The sequence below is a fragment of the Cyprinus carpio genome, chromosome A25 (genome assembly GCF_018340385.1).
Source record: "Cyprinus carpio isolate SPL01 chromosome A25, ASM1834038v1, whole genome shotgun sequence".
Taxonomy (NCBI): Eukaryota; Metazoa; Chordata; class Actinopteri; order Cypriniformes; family Cyprinidae; genus Cyprinus; species Cyprinus carpio.
Genome location: NC_056596.1, coordinates 8,621,902 through 8,640,803, shown reverse-complemented (window position 1 = coordinate 8,640,803; position 18,902 = coordinate 8,621,902). Strand labels below are relative to the sequence as shown.

General features: G+C 35.4%; 2 protein-coding genes across 6 annotated transcripts in view; both read left to right on the top strand.

Annotated features, from left to right (window-relative positions):
* The first annotated feature begins 1,106 nt into the window (after positions 1-1,106).
* On the top strand, positions 1,107-2,436 carry LOC109053024 (suppressor APC domain-containing protein 1-like). Its single transcript, XM_019070456.2, has 4 exons — positions 1,107-1,279; positions 1,825-1,971; positions 2,048-2,144; positions 2,266-2,436. The coding sequence occupies exons 1-4, from the start codon at positions 1,202-1,204 to the stop codon at positions 2,319-2,321; spliced, it is 378 nt and encodes a 125-aa protein (XP_018926001.1). The 5' UTR covers positions 1,107-1,201; the 3' UTR covers positions 2,322-2,436.
* Positions 2,437-4,742: 2,306 nt separating this feature from the next.
* Positions 4,743-18,902, top strand: part of LOC109064490 (USP6 N-terminal-like protein) — a 30,219-nt gene continuing 16,059 nt past the window's right edge. For 4 of the 5 annotated variants that reach the window (XM_042715319.1, XM_042715318.1, XM_042715321.1 and 1 more), the window contains exons 1-10: positions 4,743-4,993; positions 5,163-5,250; positions 5,612-5,731; positions 5,835-6,006; positions 7,537-7,662; positions 7,924-8,047; positions 8,272-8,341; positions 9,942-10,056; positions 10,233-10,350; positions 14,066-14,178. In XM_042715319.1, the coding sequence (XP_042571253.1) occupies positions 4,872-4,993; positions 5,163-5,250; positions 5,612-5,731; positions 5,835-6,006; positions 7,537-7,662; positions 7,924-8,047; positions 8,272-8,341; positions 9,942-10,056; positions 10,233-10,350; positions 14,066-14,178 (1,168 nt within the window). In that variant the 5' untranslated portion in view covers positions 4,743-4,871. The remainder of the gene's footprint in view (positions 4,994-5,162; positions 5,251-5,611; positions 5,732-5,834; positions 6,007-7,536; positions 7,663-7,923; positions 8,048-8,271; positions 8,342-9,941; positions 10,057-10,232; positions 10,351-14,065; positions 14,179-18,902) is intronic. The other variant, XM_042715320.1, reaches the window with a different exon arrangement.

The window sequence follows — 18,902 nt, the reverse complement described above, 5'->3', positions numbered from 1 at the left end:
AGTCCTCCCTCAAAACTTGCGACTTCTGTGGCATCGTGCTGTGTGATAAAACTGCACATTTTAGAGTTGCCTTTTATTGTGGCCAGCCTAAGGCACACTTGTGCAATAATCATGCTGTCTAATCAGCATCTTGATATGCCACACCTGTGAGGTGGATGGATTATCTCAGAAAAGGAGAAGTGCTCACTTACACAGATTTAGACAGATTTGTGAACAATATTTGAGAGAAATAGGCCTTTTGTGTACATAGAAAAAGTCTTAGATCTTAGAGTTCAGCTCATGAAAAATGGGTGCAAAAACAAAAGTGTTGCATTTATAATTTTGTTCAGTGTAGATGGTTAACATGCTACACACGGTTTTGAAGAAATGTGTCCAATATATTTACTTAGTGTCATTATCCGTCTATTATATTATATTATAGCTCAATAAATGCAGGAAAGTGCAACAAAATTTAACATAATATTTGGAAATAATATTTTATTATAATATTTACAAAATCGGTTTATCAGGTTTATTTAAAAGTCTTTAAAGGGGGTCTTCTTTAATGAGTCTCATTCAGATCTTAATTGTCTCATTTGTCATTAACCTCTTCTTTTTATTTATTTATTTTTTTGGTTGTTACAGTTTGATGAATGCATGTTTAGCTGTCTGCTCACCCTGGACCTCGCCCCATACCTACTCAATGACGAGAACGCCATGAGACAGAGAGAAGGACAAATGATGAGTTGGTGGCAGATAGTGCAGGATTAAATGTGCATTTTTAAAGGCAAACCAGCTAAAAGTGTCTAAAAGATTGAATGTTGGACTGTTAAATTTAAATGTCTAAAGATCTCATCATTTAACAGATTTGAGCTGTTTTTTTAAAACTACATTTTGTATTGACATTTGAATGTTTAAGAGGTTGTTGTGTGATGCAACTTTAAAAGTGTTTCATGTTAAAGCAGTTTTATGTGTTCTTGTTAAATGCCAGTGTGCATTTGTTCAGTGTGGAAAGTCATTTTAATACATTTTTATTGTTTGCATTTGTGAAGAGTTTTGTCATTCTTTATTAGCAGTTGTGCAAACTGTACACTTTGACCTGCCTCTGTCACAAGGGTGGGGTTTCAGCAAAACATCTGCCTCTGTTATTCTATTCTCTCTTTGTCCCTGCTTCTCTTCTCATCTCCTCAAATATAAAGCTTTGCTTTCCTTAGCAACTCTAATGGCATCTTACACAGTGGTCATTGTCCCTCTCAGGAACAGTCCTAACAGTCTGGATGCATTGCAGTTCTTCCTCTGGGTTAGTTTGCTTTTTCTTGTATGTTTGCTTATTTCTAATAGTTTTTTTTTGTTGTTGTTGTTCTATGTATGCTTTTAGATGAAGTGATTCAAATATACTGTAACTGAATTGAATATAGTATTATTAGATGAACTAAACACATTCATATTCTTTAGAAAAGGTGACAAGCATACATTTAGTCATGCAATGTATGTACTGCAGTTTTTATGGTATATTAAGTTGGTAATCTGTAATTTTAAGATGTAGATGTAAATTTGTTGTTTTTTTTAAACCAGCAATTCTCATATCCACAGATGTCAGCTATCACAGTTCATCATGACATTCCTGTCCAGCTCTGAGGGGAATATTCAAAGTTCACAGCTACTTAACACACATTGTGATCTATTTTTATTTTGTTTACTCTTCACAAAGCGATTGTGAGAACTTTTTTTTTTGTTGAAGCTACTATGGAAACAAACAGTAATATTGTCGCTGACAGTCATGCAATAACACAACTCCAAAATTGATTGTTTTTTAAGATTTAAGAGCATGAGTTTAATTTGCAGGTGAAGAAGATGAAGGACTTGGAGAGGGAAAAGGACTTTTTGTGGATTGGATTGCAGGCTTTAGAGCAGGTGCGAGAGAAGTTATGCTACAACCTAGAAGACAACATGGAAGTGCAAGACCAATTCAAGAAAGGAGAGATGAGAAAAGTGAGATGTTTTTTTATTTTTGTTTGTATCAACATGTTTATACCTTCTTGTGTTTAATATATTTTCTATTCATCAGGTGTTTCTAGACACCCCCACCCTACTGTTGGCTCAGATCCACAGAGTGAACAGGACCTTAAGGAATCTACTTTGTGACTCCAGGAATCCAATAGAAGGTCATTATTTTAACAATGTGCACCAAATTCCTGTAAAAACATTTAGTTCACTCTTCATTGTCACTTTTATGTGCCAGAACTATTCAGTTCAGTGTATTGAAAGCAGTTTACTTTTTGTTAGGTACTGAAGGACACCAGCCCTCTCCTACCTGTTCAGAAGAAAGTGCTAGTTTTTAAACAGCTATTTGTTTTGAAATTCTGTATTGCATTTTCCTGTATTTTGTGCTTGTAGAATGTATTCTGAGTGGATTGAAATAATAAGTTTCTGTGCAATAAATGAAAAATTGCCTAATTGATAAGATTTCCAAAATGTACAGTATGGTATACAACTCGCACACTGTTTTGAATGTTTAATTCAAGAATTCAATGCACTCGATTTGACCATACATTTCCATTGACCTTCCAGGAATGAATGCAGTGAAGGTATATTAACGGCAGTCTGTCATTTAGTTTCTGATACTTTTGGATTAAAAATGCAAAACACTTATGTTTGCAATGATAAATTGATACATGCAATGAAATTAGACCATGTGAGAACACTACAATTTTTTCTTTTTAAATTTCTTCACATACACTGGCTGCTAAAAGTTTGCAATATTTTAGGTTAATTTTAAAAGGCATCAAATAAAGGAATTATCGTTCACAAGGGTGTACTGAATTCATCAAAAGTGACCACAAAGTCATTTGTAACAAAATAATAAATAATGCTGTTCTTAAGGAATTTGTTCATTAAAGAATCATGAAAAAATATATTATGGTTTCCACAAAATATTAAGCAGTAAAAACTGTTTTTAATATTCACAATGATAAGAAACATTATTAATATTTGAGCACCACCAGTAATAATAAAGTACCAAATCAGCATATAAGAATGAATTCTGAATGATCATGTGACACTGAAGACTGGAGTAATGGCTGCTGAAAATTCAGCTTTCAGAATTCAGAAAATGAGTTGTCGCAGCGCTCGGGTGTATAACTCCCATTAAAGTACACCCCCAACATCCAGCACCGACGCGGCTGAGTACCACCATCAGCTCATTAATGCTAGTGAGGGAAATGAGAGAAAGAGGATGAGGAAGGAGAGTTTTGAGAAGCAGGTGGAGGACAAGGCCACATTCAGTGATTCAGTGAAGTCCTCTCTCCTACAAATCAACAGCAGGTTCAAACCCCTCCATCGGAAGTCCACCAAAGTCCTATCAGTACAGCTTCAACTGACAACAACGAAGTTGACTTCGGGTGTGGGGACCTGCTGAGAGAATCTGGATATGATAGATTCTGTGGTATGTATTATGCATCAAACCTGTAGTTTAAGATTCTAGTGATTAAACCATATCCGACTGTTCAGTTGTGGGGATCTTCTGAAGGAAACTGGTTATGACTTCTTCTGGGGTATGTAATATTCATCAAATGTGAAGTTTAGGATTCTAGTGATTACTTAAACCATATTCCACTGTACTGAAGCTCGCTTATCAAATAAAATATCTTTCCTTTTGGCACAGCAGAGTATTTTCCCCCCTGAATACGACATGGAGGGCAGGTTCCACGGGAAACCTGCTACTGTGTGGTCACTGGGAGTGCTCCTGTTCGTAATGGTGTGTGGACGCTATCCCAAAAATAAGGACCTGCTGAAGATAGGTTGGGGCAAATGGTTTGAGCCTGGCTCGAAGACAGCAGGTGCAAAATTAAAGATTATAACCTGACTCTCCCATCTCCCCTTTCCTGCAGATTGCTGCCATCTGATTCGGCGTCTCCTCCAGCAAGACCCAAGCCGGACTCTTCCACACCTTAGCATCTTTTGGAGCTGGCAAGCCTTGGTGGCACCTAGACAGTCCTAAAATGCCCTGTCACCTGTCATCGTGGTCCCAGAATTTCCTCTCATGGCCGCCCAAGAGGTTCATGTGAAAGCTGTTTCTGCCACAGCCAGCCTAGAGATTCCTGTCTTGGCCTCTCCATTCCTCAGCTCAGCATCTGACAGACTGACATCAGTGGCCTTAGCATCTTGCAAAGCTGCCAAGCCTTGGTAGTCTGGTGCCTTGGCTTGAGGCAGTATCATAACAGCATACTTTAACAATGTAGTTACTGTACAGTTGGTTCAATAGTTTATATAAACATGGTTCAATAGTTTATATAATCGATACATAAAAAAACTATTTTGCCATGATTACAAGTGATTTTTATATATCACAACAACATAGTTTAGAAGCATACAGTATTTATTTATATAACATTATGGCATACAGTAGTTTACAGCATAGTTTAACAATGTACAATTTAAAATAATATCACAATATATATCACAATAATATCACAAATATGGCACAATTAATGTATTTATTTTATGTATTGTATTTAATGTGTTGAATGAAATTTTATATTGTTGAGTGAGAGGTTGTCACCGTTCATATAATCCTCCTGATTTGATGAAATGTGTTTTATATTTAATTTAGCATTTTCATTGTTGAATTAATTACATATAATATAATTTAAATAAATTAGGAAATTTGATTTGATTTGATTTTTTATATATATATATTTTTTCAGTGTGTCAAGTTTAATATAATGTATTTAAAAGCTCTTGTGACTGGTTTACTGGCTCGAGGCTTTTATTTTGAAGAGTAGTTGCATTGTGTTAGTCTTGGCGCTGAGTTCAAGCGTCGGTTACAGTGTACAGTGCGCAGACGAAAGCACGCGCGTTCAGAATGAAATCAGACTGATTGTAGGAGAATCATGTCGAGGAGAGCGAGCAGCTCGAGCAGCGGGAGGAGCAGCTCAGTGGGGTTTGATGAATTCGGTTTTGCTCTCAGCAAGAAAAGAGACAGGAAACTCCGACACAGATGTCACGACTACAGGTAGATGTTTACTAATATAACGTTACCAAGAGTAGTTTAGAATTCAGTTCGTTTTCATAACTCGAGATATAATTCAGAGTAAATCAGTTCACATGAATGAACGCTGTAAGTTATGTTTTGATGTGCATGCACTTGGCAAGTAAGTTAACACGTTAGCTGTTTTCCTCAGTTATCCACAGCCTAATCCAGTTAAAGTGAAAGAACTGTGTGAATTTCTCAGTTACTGGAATGGAGCCAGTTTTATCTGCAGAAATCAGGTGTGTACATGTTTCTCTTTATAGCTCTGTTACATTTGCTAATGGTTGAGCACCATTTAGAATTAAGAATCCATTTAAATTCACAGAAATTTATCTGTAAGTGTAATATTTAATCACTTGTCTTTAGAGAAATACATCTACTTTATTCTTCATATAAGAATTAATGATTTATAGCAAAATTTATGTTGGGCAGATTACATTCTTCTGTTTAATTTATGAAATGAACTTCCTCCCATTCCAAACCCAATTTCCACTCATCAAAAAAATCAGTCAAATTTTAAATTATGAATTTTGCCCAACACTGCATTTAAAATGGTTTACATACTGTAATATTTGAATGCATTTAGTAATTTTTAATCAGTTTAATTTTCAGATCGAGAGGTTTATTCGTATTGGTATTCCTCCAGCAATACGTGGACGAGTTTGGAAATGCCTCCTAAATATTGACAGTATCAGAGCTGCCAGCTCTTTTGATTATGAGGTGTGCAACCCCGTCAAAATCTATTTTTATTATGCAAACTTGAAATGTGGTGCTTTGAAGGACATTTGCCTTGTTTATGACCCATTCTGATTGTTTACTTCAGGCATGTCAAGCCGAGATCCGTAAACCTCTGGTTGATCTTGGAGTCAGTGAGTACAGTATCGTCCTCACTATAGACTCTCTAGTGGACACAGAGAATGAGATCAGCAGCGGACAGGCTTCGGATCTCCTCAGCGCTGACCTAACGCTCTTCAAACAGATCGCCCTCGACCTGCGTGAGTTGTGCCTTTGGATGACCACTGAAATTAGGGCTGCTCGATTATGGCAATATTTTGGTCAATATTGTAATCACAATTATTTAACATGATTATGAGTGGGCCACATGACCAAAACTTTATATGAGTGATTAAAAAAAAGATATATACTGTATACCAAATATATATTTTCTGTAAATAACAAAAACATCAAAATTTTACATAAAACTCAAAATACACTAATATAAATACCACAATTCTCAGCAGAATAAAACCTAGGGTAACTAATGTTAGTAAAAAACAAACAAAAATTATTGAAAATAATTAAACAATCAGTAATAAAAATAGACATATATAATAGAAAAAAGATACACATGGTATAAAGAGTTCTTTAAGTTTTTTATGCAAGTCTAAAGTATTCAACATCCTTTGACAGAAATTGAATAATTGAATGTAAAATAAAACAGCATAGTCTTCACTGTAAGAATTAAACCTCCTTTGTTTCTTATTAAAGCTACAAAAAACCATCAATCAATTGCCTAAATAAAATCAATCTTTGTCTTTTGTTGTTTGAGCAGCAGCAGGAATATTAGCCTGCTGTCACTTTAAGAGCCGCACAGATCCAATTTACTGTTACACAAGTATTTTCAAGTGTAATTTATTCCTCTGATGGCAAAGCTGTTTTTCCAGCAGCCATAACTCCAGCCGCATAATATCAGTGCCTCCATTATTATCAAATTTTGGTACTCTGTTATTAACCATTAGCTCATGTTATTATCAATATAAAAAAACAGCTATTGCCTATTACCAATCCTATTTTTTGTTTTTTAAGGATTTTTGATTGTGCAGAAATAAAAAAAGTACTATATATATATATATATATATATATATATATATATATATATAATATATATAATATGCTGTACATCTTGGCAAGTAATTTATAAAATGTTAATAATTAAAATGTATGGTTTTTGTTTATATATATATATATATATATATATATATATATATATATATATATATATATATATATATATAATATATGCAGTACATTTTGGCAAATAATTTATAAAATGTTAATAATTAAAATGTATGGTTTTGTTTTTTATGTTTTTGTGTTTTTTTTCTGCTAAAAACTGTGGTTGACTGCCTCATTTTTGAAAGAATGGGAATTTCAGGCGGAAGTAATTTGGCACAGATGGCAGTGTTTTTGTTTGAACTTGGCCAATATTCTGAACACCACATGGGGGCGCTGCATGAACACACTTTCTCTTTACACTTAACACATGTACTGTACATTAATGCATATGGCCAACACTTTCACCCACGTGCACCAAGGCACTGGGAATCTAATCTATATCCTTGTAGTTGCTGGCACCATGCGCTACCTTTTGAGCTACAAAAGCCTGAAATACTTCTACAGACTACGTTACTTCACATTACTAATCTTAACATTTGCCTTTTTGAATGTAATCTTTCTAGAACTTTTTGTATATAGTTTGAAATGTTTTGGCAGTTCAGTTGATAGTTCCATATTTGTCTATATAGGAAGGTCGTTTCCCACCCATCGAACTCTCATGGGGGACCGTCCGGAGGCTATTGAGGGCCAGGCCAAACTTTTCAGAGTTCTTACTGCATTTGCCCGATATAATCCCCAGATTGGATACGTACAAGGTAATGAACTGCCTGTACTTCCACAAATGAGGTCACTGGCATTACTGAAATCTTCTTGAACTTTGCCCCTTTTCTTTTTATGTTCAGTATATACTGAGGTTTGGTCTCAAGAGGGCAGTCAAGTGCCATCTTGTTGATATTGCATGTCATGGTCATAATTTTGTTTGCATTTTTTCTGTGGAGCTAATTTAGTTAGTTTGCCCTTGACATTCTGGCTATAATGGGACTATGTGATGCCTCAAGGTTTGTTTTTCTCTTCAGGGATGTCCTATATAGCTGCTGTGCTCCTGATGATCCTGTCTGAGGAAGAGGCTTTCTGGGCTCTGGTTGCTCTGTTAGAGAAGCCCAAGTATCTCTCAGAGCTCTTTGATGCTACTCTGACGAAGTAAGACCTTCAGCTGTACATAAAATGCATTAATAAACGCTTACTTTACAAAGGTTTACACTGAAAACATCTGATGACAGAGCTGTTGGAAGATATTGGAAATATAACACACTTTAGCCAATTTAATGTTTTTTTTGCAAATGCCAATAATTAAAAATAAGCGACATATTGGTTGGTTAATAACTTTTTATCTGTTTTAATCTGCATAATTTCTTTTTTTTCAGGATTCAGCATCAAGCTTTGATTTTTCACCATCTCTTGAAGCACAGGAAACCTCTGCTCTTCCAGCACTTGGTGAGAATTATGGTCAATTTCTTTCAATGAAAAAAATCTCACTCAATAAAAAAAAAAATATATATATATATATATTAATTAAAAATGACTCTAAAAATGCTAATGAATATTATTACATGTTATTTATTAATATTTATTCTGCCTATTAAATACAGATGAAATTAAGCTCTGAAATTTGCCTGTTAAAAATGATATACATACATACATATACATATACACATGCACAGAGAGCTGGGTAGTAACTGATTACATGTAATCTGGTTTACGTAATTAGATTCCAAAAATCCAGTACTGACATGAAATATGTATAGTTGAATAGTTCAATAATTTAACAACACATTCGCATGTTGACAGTTTGATGTCGCTTAATGGTCACAATGACATAAAACAAATATGTTTATATGTAAACAAATAAAAAAAATATATTTTTAGTGTTCGAGTGTTTAAATAATTTAACATTTTTATGTTTTAATTCATTATTTGCCTTTTTTTTATCAACCCACAAACCCACTCCAGTTTGGGAAACTCTAATTTAATGCAGTTTATGTTGATATAAAAAAAAAATGTTTCTTTCTCTTTACTTTTTTTTATATCAATATGGTATTTTTAATGGTAAGTTTAAAACACTCAGAATACATTACCTAAAATGAGTAACCTAGATTTCGTTACAAACTACATTTTTCATAATTTTATCAGTAATGGACTACATATAATCAAATAAATGTCACATTATCAGTTATATCAGTTAAATATTCTTGCTTTAATGACAGCAGCACTTGGTTGTCCTCTTACATCTAAAACAGGATCAGGATCCCAACAAACTTTCATAACAGCAGAATCATCTCTTTCCTTTGCACTTCCTCTGAAACTGAGAGACCTACTAAACTAAGGAAGAGGTCTTAAACTCTGACCTCAACTCTCATCAGAAAAATGTCTGAATAGAAAAACAGGCAAATGCTGCATTACACACAGTGGTTTAAATGTCTCAGTCCTCTAGAGTTTATGTAGATCACAGCCTTTCTCTTGAGAAGCCTCTCACATTTAACGTCCTCATAGGTTTGTCACTGTGTCTTATAGACCTTTTCCTGAGGGCTTTCAAATAAGCTCTTCTGTTTTTTTTTTTGTTTTTTTTTTATAATGGTGGCTATCCGCCCCCTCAGAGCATTTGTGCAGCTTGGAGAACTCTTAAGGGATCTCCTTCCCATTGTGTGTTGACTCAGCACAGCTGTCTGAAAAGTTGAGCTATTAGACCACAGCATAGGAGAAAAGATGACGCCGTTAACTCACAAAGTAGTCAAAGTAAGTGACATACTAAAACTTAATGGAAAGGACATTCTAATTAAAAAATTGTTATTTAATCAACCTCATGATGTAACAAACCCAAATGGCTTTCTTTGTAGTGTGGAACACAAAAAATGGAGAAGTTTAGCAAAATGTGCCAATCGCTCTTTTCCATTAAATTACAACGTGAGACAGGAGCTTTCAAGCTTTAGAAATATTTATGTTTGTTTGTTTGTGTGTGTGAATGTAACCTGTTCATACAAATGTGGCATGAATGTCAGATGTTGACAGGAGTGTGTTGTTGTCTCTCTGCTGGTAGGAGACTCTCGGGGTGTCTTCTGTGCATTTCATCATGCAGTGGTTTCTCACTCTCTTCACCTCGCTGCCATGCTGGGACTCAGTATTGGCCATTTGGGATCTTATCATGCTGCATGGTATTACACCCCATTATCCTGTTTACTCTAGAATAATAACACCTCTAGTTTCAAGCTGCCATGTTTGTATATCAAAGGAGAAATGTGTCTTAAGCGTCACTAAAAAGAATAGAAAATTATTGTTTTCAAACAGGTTTCCTGAACCTGATCTGATCAGTTCTTTACATTCTTTACAGGTCTGCAGGCTGTATTTCGCACCGGCCTCACCATCATCCTGCTGCTCGAGTCTCGTATCATGAACATGAGTGAGGAGGCCGCAGTACTGCCTGTTCTGCTGCGAGTGCCTGTGGATGTGTGAGTGCACTGAAGTACAGGATGAAAATGCATATTTGTTTTGAGATGTGCAAAAAATCACATTTTAACTTAATAATAATCACATTTATTAAATAACCATTGTTTTAAGATTAATTTTGAGCATTAGATGATGGCAAAGTTAATCTAAATGTAAAAATAGAAGAAATGAGCATGAACAATTAAATATCCAGTATTGACCGAAAGCAATAAATAAAAAAAATTAATGTGTTTTCCTTAAAGGATTTTCTCCCTTAATTATTAACTGTATTGAGAGTTATTAATAATTGTCATGCAAATGTACAACATATGAATTTGACTTATAATGATATTACCAATAATTACTTTAATTTATAAAAATAAAAATCTTTAATAAGGCTAGTAATCACTCTGATGAGCAATATTTTAAATGTATTGATTAGCCATTTTATTTCTTATTTAGTCTTTGCTCTAAATTGCACTAAATCTAGATTAAATTATTTATTTATTTAAAAGTTTTTATCTAATTAAAACTTTTAAAACCTATGCAAGTATAACAATAAATAAATAAGCCCCAATATAATCTGCTTTTAAAACAAATATTATACAAATATTTTTAACTGCTTTTTGTTTTGCCAATATGATCACCAATAAATCAATTGAAGCCAAGCAGATTCATTATTATGTCTCCCTCTTCATAACAGTGGAACAATCAAGACCTGGTCTAGCAGTTCTAGAAATTATATATTATGTTTATAAAAAAGTAACACTTATTTACTGAGATAAAAAAAAAAAATAAGGCAATAAGGGTTCATGGTGACGTACACTTCAGACATAAATCGGTGGCACTTGTTTCATTCTCTGGATATGTTTATTTGATGATGTCACAGTCACCATGGTGAAATGGCCATGAGTACCGCTTTCATTAGTATAGACCTCAAACACATGAAGCCAATTGTTAAGCTGTTAAATTGTTTCTATGGCTGCTGTTTATTCAGTAGTGTGTATTGTCATGGCAACAGAGTCATGCCAATCCGAAGAATCCTTTGTCATGTGATCCGGAATTCTTTTATATGCATGTGGGCAAATAAAACTCACTTTTCTGAATAGATCTTCGATTAACATTTAAAAACAATATTTGTTGTGGCTTGGTGAAAAAACATCCATGCCCATGTGAAGCCCATGCACTTTGTCAGCCACTTTACAGGATTATAAGGGCAAACGAAGCCATTTGCCAGTTTCAAAGAGGATATTTGGTATTGACATGCAGATGGCAGTCAGCACAAAGCTCCTACACATCAGGGAATGGGTTCATGTTGCTCGCCTGGCACGACGTCAGTGCCGACAAGGTCAAGCCTAAATGCTCCTCTCTGATTCAGAGTATTAGAGCTTTGCTAGGCAGAGAACTGAGCCGTCTGAGAACGAAGCGGTCGCCTCGCTTAGGAGGCCAAAGAGGGAAACAGAAAGAAGAAAAGAGAAGAAACAAGTAGGTTTGCCTCAAAACTCCTAAAATCCCTGCAGAAACAGCATAACAGCTTAAGGTGGTTCAAACCAGTCTCTGAGTTCTCAATCAAACTGAGCTGAGAAAACCAGCTTAGTTGGCCTTTAAGAAACTGGTATAACTCTTGTTTGTTTTTTGTTTTTTTGGGCTGTGATGACTGATTTTTACAGCTTATGTTATGTAATCATTAAATCAGGGAGACTCAATTGACGTCACTGCTAGCTGGCTGTCCATCAGCCATCACCGGTGACTGTGAAAAATGTCAGTTCTTCATAAAAGGGACTGGGGTGACCTTGGACTCTTTTACAATACTTCCCCCCCTCCTCCCATTCAGTGGCGTTGACATGTTGCCCACTGCAAAGTCTTGACAGATCGTTTGTGTGCCGCTTTTTCCCTGACAAGGCCACTTCAGGGCTTATGTAACTCACTGTGACATTAAGCACAGCCAGACAAGGTTTACTTCTGCTAGGAGGGCTGATTTCACAGGGATAGTGTTTGCTTTTAATAGCAAGGGAAACTATTTTTCGTCTGCTGTTTGATCCAGATTTTTTGTGTAAATTGAATAAAACTGTCGGATTTAGAAACTTTGTAGATATAGATCCATCTAAAACAATCTTCCTTTTTGGCTGACTTCACCTAGGGCAGGGGTTTTCAAATTTTATGATGCCAAGGGCCCTCTGATATGATGGTCCTCTTGTGAAGGACCATATATGTTATTACATATAAAAATTAAGTTATACTTTGTGATTAAAAAATAATATTTTATATAGCTATATAATTTTTATAATTAAATAAGAGTTTCCTAACTTAAGTGACTTATCTGGAAGTATTATCTGGAAAGTATTAAAATTCAATGTATTGTATTATCCAGAGCTAGTCAACTCCGGTCCTGGAGGGCCAGTGATCTGCATAGGTTATCCAGTATACCTGTTCATCATTTTTAAAAAGTCCTGAATACATTGATTAGCTTGTCAGGTGTGTTTGATTAGGGTTGGAACTCAACACTGCAGGACACCAGCCCTCCGGGAGCCCTGATACAAACACAAACACATACACACTTATAATTATTTAAATATAACTAAAATAAATATTTATACTTATTATAATAAATATCCATCTATCTATCTATCTATCTATCTATATATATATATATATATATATATATAATATATATATATAATATTATGTATGTATATATATATATATATATATATATATATATATATATATATATATATATACATATATATATAATATTATGTATGTATGAATATGATACAAGTAAATATTTAAACAGTACATAAATAGATACTTATAATTAAATACATAGATGAATAATATATATATATATATATATATACACACACACACACACACATATTTATAATGCATATTACAAATAATATTATAAATGCTTTTTTTTATAATAAATAAAATTATATATATAATACATATAAGAACGTTGTAAGTATTTTGTATACTGTATCTACAAAATTGACTATATTTATAATTGACTATATTTATATATATAAAAAAACAAGATTAAAATGAAATATTTCACCAATATTTGACTTTCACACTAGGGCTGCACAATTAATCGCATGCATTTGTCATGCGTGTCTCATCAGTAAAGCCGGTTCCGTGATTAGCGGTAAATGTCTGTCACCTGTTTTCAAACGGGAGTGGCAGTTACTACACAGAGCCGTAGTTCACTGACAAGCTACGCAATATCGTGTTCATAATCGAATGCGATTAATCTCAATTATGAACAGAATATTGCGTAGCTTGTCAGTGAACTACGGCTCTGTGTATTAACTGCCACTCCCGTTTGAAAACAGGTGACAGACATTTACCGCTAATCACGGAACCGGCTTTACTGATGAGACACGCATGACAAATGCATGCGATTAATCGTGCAGCCCTATTTCACACTGTCATTGCATTAAAGTAAATTGTCTGGAAAACATTTACTTAAATATTTGCTTTTTATAAAGTTGACAGTGCATTGATTTCTAAGCAGAATTACATTTTTTAATATTATGAATTGATTGTAAAAAATATATATTATGTAAAATCGGAACCCTCTTGCAGGCTTCCTGTGGTTTCCTGAAACCCTGTTTGAAAACTTATGACGGGCTGTTGATTAATATTATGATTTTTTCCCCCTAACAATGTAAATCAGTGTGGAAAATGTAAAAAGTCAATATCTAAGTTTGACTGTGTTGTATTTGTGTCCAGCTCCCAGCATCGTGTCCTGATCCCAGCCCTCTGGAACACTGACGTTCAGGAATGGGAAATCAACTGCATGAACCGCCTAGTCTTGGAGGAGGCCATTGGCGGACAGGATGAAGGTAAACACTTACCCACAATCCCACCATTAAACATCCAAGCATGCAAGGACAGCTTACAACATTCAATCGATTACAACAATGAATACGCTTGTTCTCCAAGCAAAGCCCCATCCAAACATGTACTGACATTCCAGACCCCCTTACATAAGACCCCCTTCTTTGTCCCGGTTGTTTGTTTAGTGTACATATGAGCTTACCTTCAGTACAGTATGTTGTCCCATGTGCCTCAGCAGTCTACTGTGCTGTAAGCAAGACTCTGAGTTCAGGACTAAGGGTCAAGTGTAATGGGCTGACAGAGACACTTGATAGGGACAGACTGGTGACTCAATCTGTTAGGGGACCAATAACAGGGATGCTTTAGACTGGGTGAGCCCGTAAGTGCTGGCTTTTAGTGAACAAAATGTCAGCTGCATCTCATGTTAGACTCAGGGGAGGACGCCATGCCTCGGTGTACAAAGCGCACTCTTAAGTGTGCTCTGTCTGGATGCTATCTTTGAGTTCAGTAACAACAGGCTAAAGCGAACAGACATTGTTTACTAATGCAGGTTTCTGAGTTTTCCCACACTAATGGTTTATAAATATTACATTTATTTATATGCATTAAAAAGTAAAGTATATAAGTTAACCTTACACTTACACCAACTAAAATCACCACACTTGTCACTATCTTAGCCAGAGGTCTACACACTTTCTATTCCCAATGAAAAAAACACCATAATCTCCTGTTTTCCACCCATACTGGGATCGTCAGGTTTCTCTCGTTACCAACAGTGCCTGGCATACTTTTGTTATCGCTCGGAGTGTCTTCATTTACAACTTCTGATTTATTCAAGTTCCTCTTATGATTTGCAGTAGAGTTAACGCAGGTTTGACAGAATCCCATTCGACGGGCACTTGTCTGTTTTGCGGCCGTGACTCATCGGCTTTGAATGACAGAGAAATTCCCTGAAGGTGGCTGTGCATGCTGGAGCTGTTTTTTGGGGGGCCCTGATGTAATTGAAAGGCCCGGCAGTGGTTTTTACAGTATGAATCTGTCATCCAAAGCTCTGTGAGTCATCCGGGGTGCCGTCAGCCCTCTGTGTCCACCTTTTAACAAGGTAATGAGAACTGACTCATAAAGCCTTCGCTCACTGCACCTGAGCTTCCAGTACAGGTCTATTTGGGAAACATCTGGATGTCAGGAAACCACAGAACGACCACAGCTGACTTACTGTTGACTGAAGAGTTTTTTAGTGGTCTTTGTCTTTAAATAGATTGTATGTTTATTAGGTTTTTAGCACACCTGTCCATGACTTCATACCTGCCTGAAGGTATTTTGTCATTTGCTTTAAGCAACAAGGAGCACGAGTTCATAAGATTTGCTCATTGTATCCTTATCAGCATTGAATCATGTAATTTAACACTTTCTTTAAAGAAGAAGTTTGAGAGTCAGTGAGATTTTATTTTTTAAGAATTGAATCCTTTTTTTTTTTCATCATTTGATCAAAAGTGACATTAAAGACATGTTTCTAAATATTTATATTACAAATAAATGCTGTTCTTTTGGTGATTCATCAAAGAATCTTGAAAAAAGTATCCCGTTTCCACAAAAATATGAAGCAGCACAGCTGTTTTCAGCATGGATCATAAGAAATGTTTCTTTAATAGCAAATCAGCACATTAGAATGATTTCTCAGTGATCAGTGACACTAAAGACTGGAGTAATGATGTTGGAAATTCAACTTTGTATCATGGGAATAGAAATAGAATAGGAATATAAATAAATGCAGCCATGGTGAACATAGGAGGGTTCTTTTAAAACAAACAAACAAACAAAAAAAAAATCGTTCAGATCCTAATCCTTTGACTGAGAGTGTATAGTCAGAATAATCAGAAATTTTACTGAAAATCACCCTATAAAAGCTTTTAAATGGGTTTTACTCTTGTTTCAGCTAATAAAGCAGCTATTCTTTACTGCAGAGGAGCTTACGCCTGGATCCCCGTTTGAAAGTCAGGCTTTATAGCTTACAAGAACAAATTAATTTGTCATGAATATTGCAGCACAGACATCACTGATGATTGCTGTTTAGGCTCCCATGGGGGTGTGTGGTACATGAAGGTGTTTGTTGCCCTGAGAGCAGGATTGTATTTTGCTTGTGAGTGTGTTGGCAGAATCCCGAGGTGTGCTGCTATCTCAGCGCTGTGGTGCATCGCTGTGATTTTCCCTGCCGTCTGTGGTGCAGTGACTCAGCTGCTTTCTGCAGGTGCAATCAAATTCAAGATGTAAAATATTTACTAAAATTACTTCAATTTTATATGCATTCATGTACACTTTTGTTTCAAAGTTAGGCGCCAGTAAGATTTTTTGGAAAGAAATTAATGCTTTTATTCAGTACACATTAAATTGATCAAAAGTGACAGTAAAGTATTTTCACAAAAATATTAAGCAGCAAAACCTGGATTTCAACATGGATAATAATAAATGTTTCTCGAGCAGCAAATCAGCATATTCAAATGATTTCTGAAGGATCATGTGACACTGAAGACTGGTGTAATTCAGCTTTGCATCACAGGAATAAATTGCATTTTAAAATATATTCTAATAGAAAACAGTTATTTAAAGTTGTAATATTTCAAAACATTACAGTTTTTACTATATTTTTGATCAAATAAATGTAGGCTTGGTGAGAATAAGAGAGTTCTTTCATAAATACTAAAAATCTTACTGACCCCAGATTTTGTAATTGTACTGCATGTTTTTGAACTATAAATTGTTATATTAACAAATCTGTAATAATGTTGATTTAAATTTCTCAATTTTCAAGTTTTTTCTTTATTTTGAGTTCATTCAGTGAACGATTCATTCAGACTGGTTCAGTATTGTAACCTGAGAGTGCATGAGTCTTTCTGAAAGAAGCTTTGGCAGCTTTGATTTGTATGCTGTTTATTGTTGATGATCGCATTATTTTTCATATACATATGCATACATATGAGATGCACATGCACATTTCTGAATCTTCCTTCATTCAGAAGATGCGTAATAGCGTCCCTGAGCATATAACAGTGAAAACACAGTAAGCCGTAAAATCTCGTCTTTGGCGGTGAAGTGTTTTCTCATAAATGACAAGATAACTCGTCATTAGTGGGGAAAGAGTTAATAGAACAAATTCATCAGGATCATTTAAGAATCAGACTACATATTGTATGTATTGCCATTATTTCACGATACACTGTCTTGTATCTTATTATAATAACAATAAATTCAGACTTGTGGAGCCTGGAACAGTTGCAATGCCAAAAAGTATGCAATACCATAGAGGACCTAATTGGGACTCAGGGACTCTGGCCTTTGGTATGGTACAGTGCTGACTTAAGAATAATAAAACGGCTATCAAAACCATTTATATTGTATCTTAGCTGTGAATCTGCTTCTCTGGTCACCTTGAGCAGGGCTCTGTGTCTGAGCAAACACAATAGTCAGGCATTTTGCCTCTAATCCTGTAAAATGAGCTGATTAAGTCAGCCCTTCATTGCGCTTGACTGTTCTGTCCCCGAGCATGTTCTGCTGAAGGCTAATATTTTCTGTAACCTGAGCGCTCCCGCTGGACCGGCTTAATCAAATAACCGCCCAGCACTTGTTCAGAAAATGTGAAACAGACAATGACCAGCACAAGCCGTTCCATTCTGGGCGGCACACGGTTGATGAGCGTGAAGAGATGGCTTCATTGCATTTAGTCAAAAGAGTGCAGCACAGCTTAGGCCCCTGGCTTAAACAGGTCAGAAAGGTGAAATTCTTCCGACCTTCTTGAGTAGAGCCTTGTGTTGGCTATAAATCCACTAATGACTGAAGGCTTTCCTGGGTCGCCAGTATCAGGCCACCCATCATCCAGCTGGCCCATTAAAGTTGAGTCCTGGATATGATGAGTCTAAGCTCAGTGTCAGGAGGTCAGTTGCTTCCTACCACTTTTGCCTTACTGATGCTTTCAAATCAACTCATAACTGATCTACCACTTCACATGGATTAAAAAAAAGCCAGCTGTCTGCGCATATAATTAGAAACTGATTGCTTTAATTCAGAAAATATTTTAAAATGAATATCTTTGCCTTATAAAACATTTTAAAATGAATATCTTTGCCTTATAAAATTAATATGCATTTTGAAAAATTTTATCAGTCCTAATTTGAGTTGCAAATGTAGGAAACTCATGGCTGGATGCAAACATTTGAAGTGTGTTGTATCCTCACCCTCCTCCACAGCTGAATCCATTCACTGCATCTCTTGAGTGCATCCACGAACGCCATGGTTAGTGACTCAAAATGAAAGACCAGCATCAAGTGGTTCTTCTTTGACCCTGCAGTGACTGATATTCCTGAGGGTTTGATAGATGACTATCTTTCAAAGATGATTCAGGCCTGATTGATGGCCGGAAAGCACAATGCAGTGCTGGGCCTCCCTCCAAAATTCCTCCTTTGTACCCTTTCATGACCTTCTTACCTGGCCCTAGAATGACATGCTTTGAAAACCAAAAGCAGAGTGATGTAGAAAAGTAGTTTTGAGGAAAGCCATTTAAAGCTAATTAAAGACTTCATGCGGTTGTTGCATGGAGCTTTCTGCTATTTCTATCAGATTATTTTATTAGTTTTTATGTGAATATAGGCTCATTTTATGTGTAACTAAAAAAAGAATTCATTTTTATTTTATTTTATACATTTTATTTTTTTATTAATATTTCCATAAGGTTTAT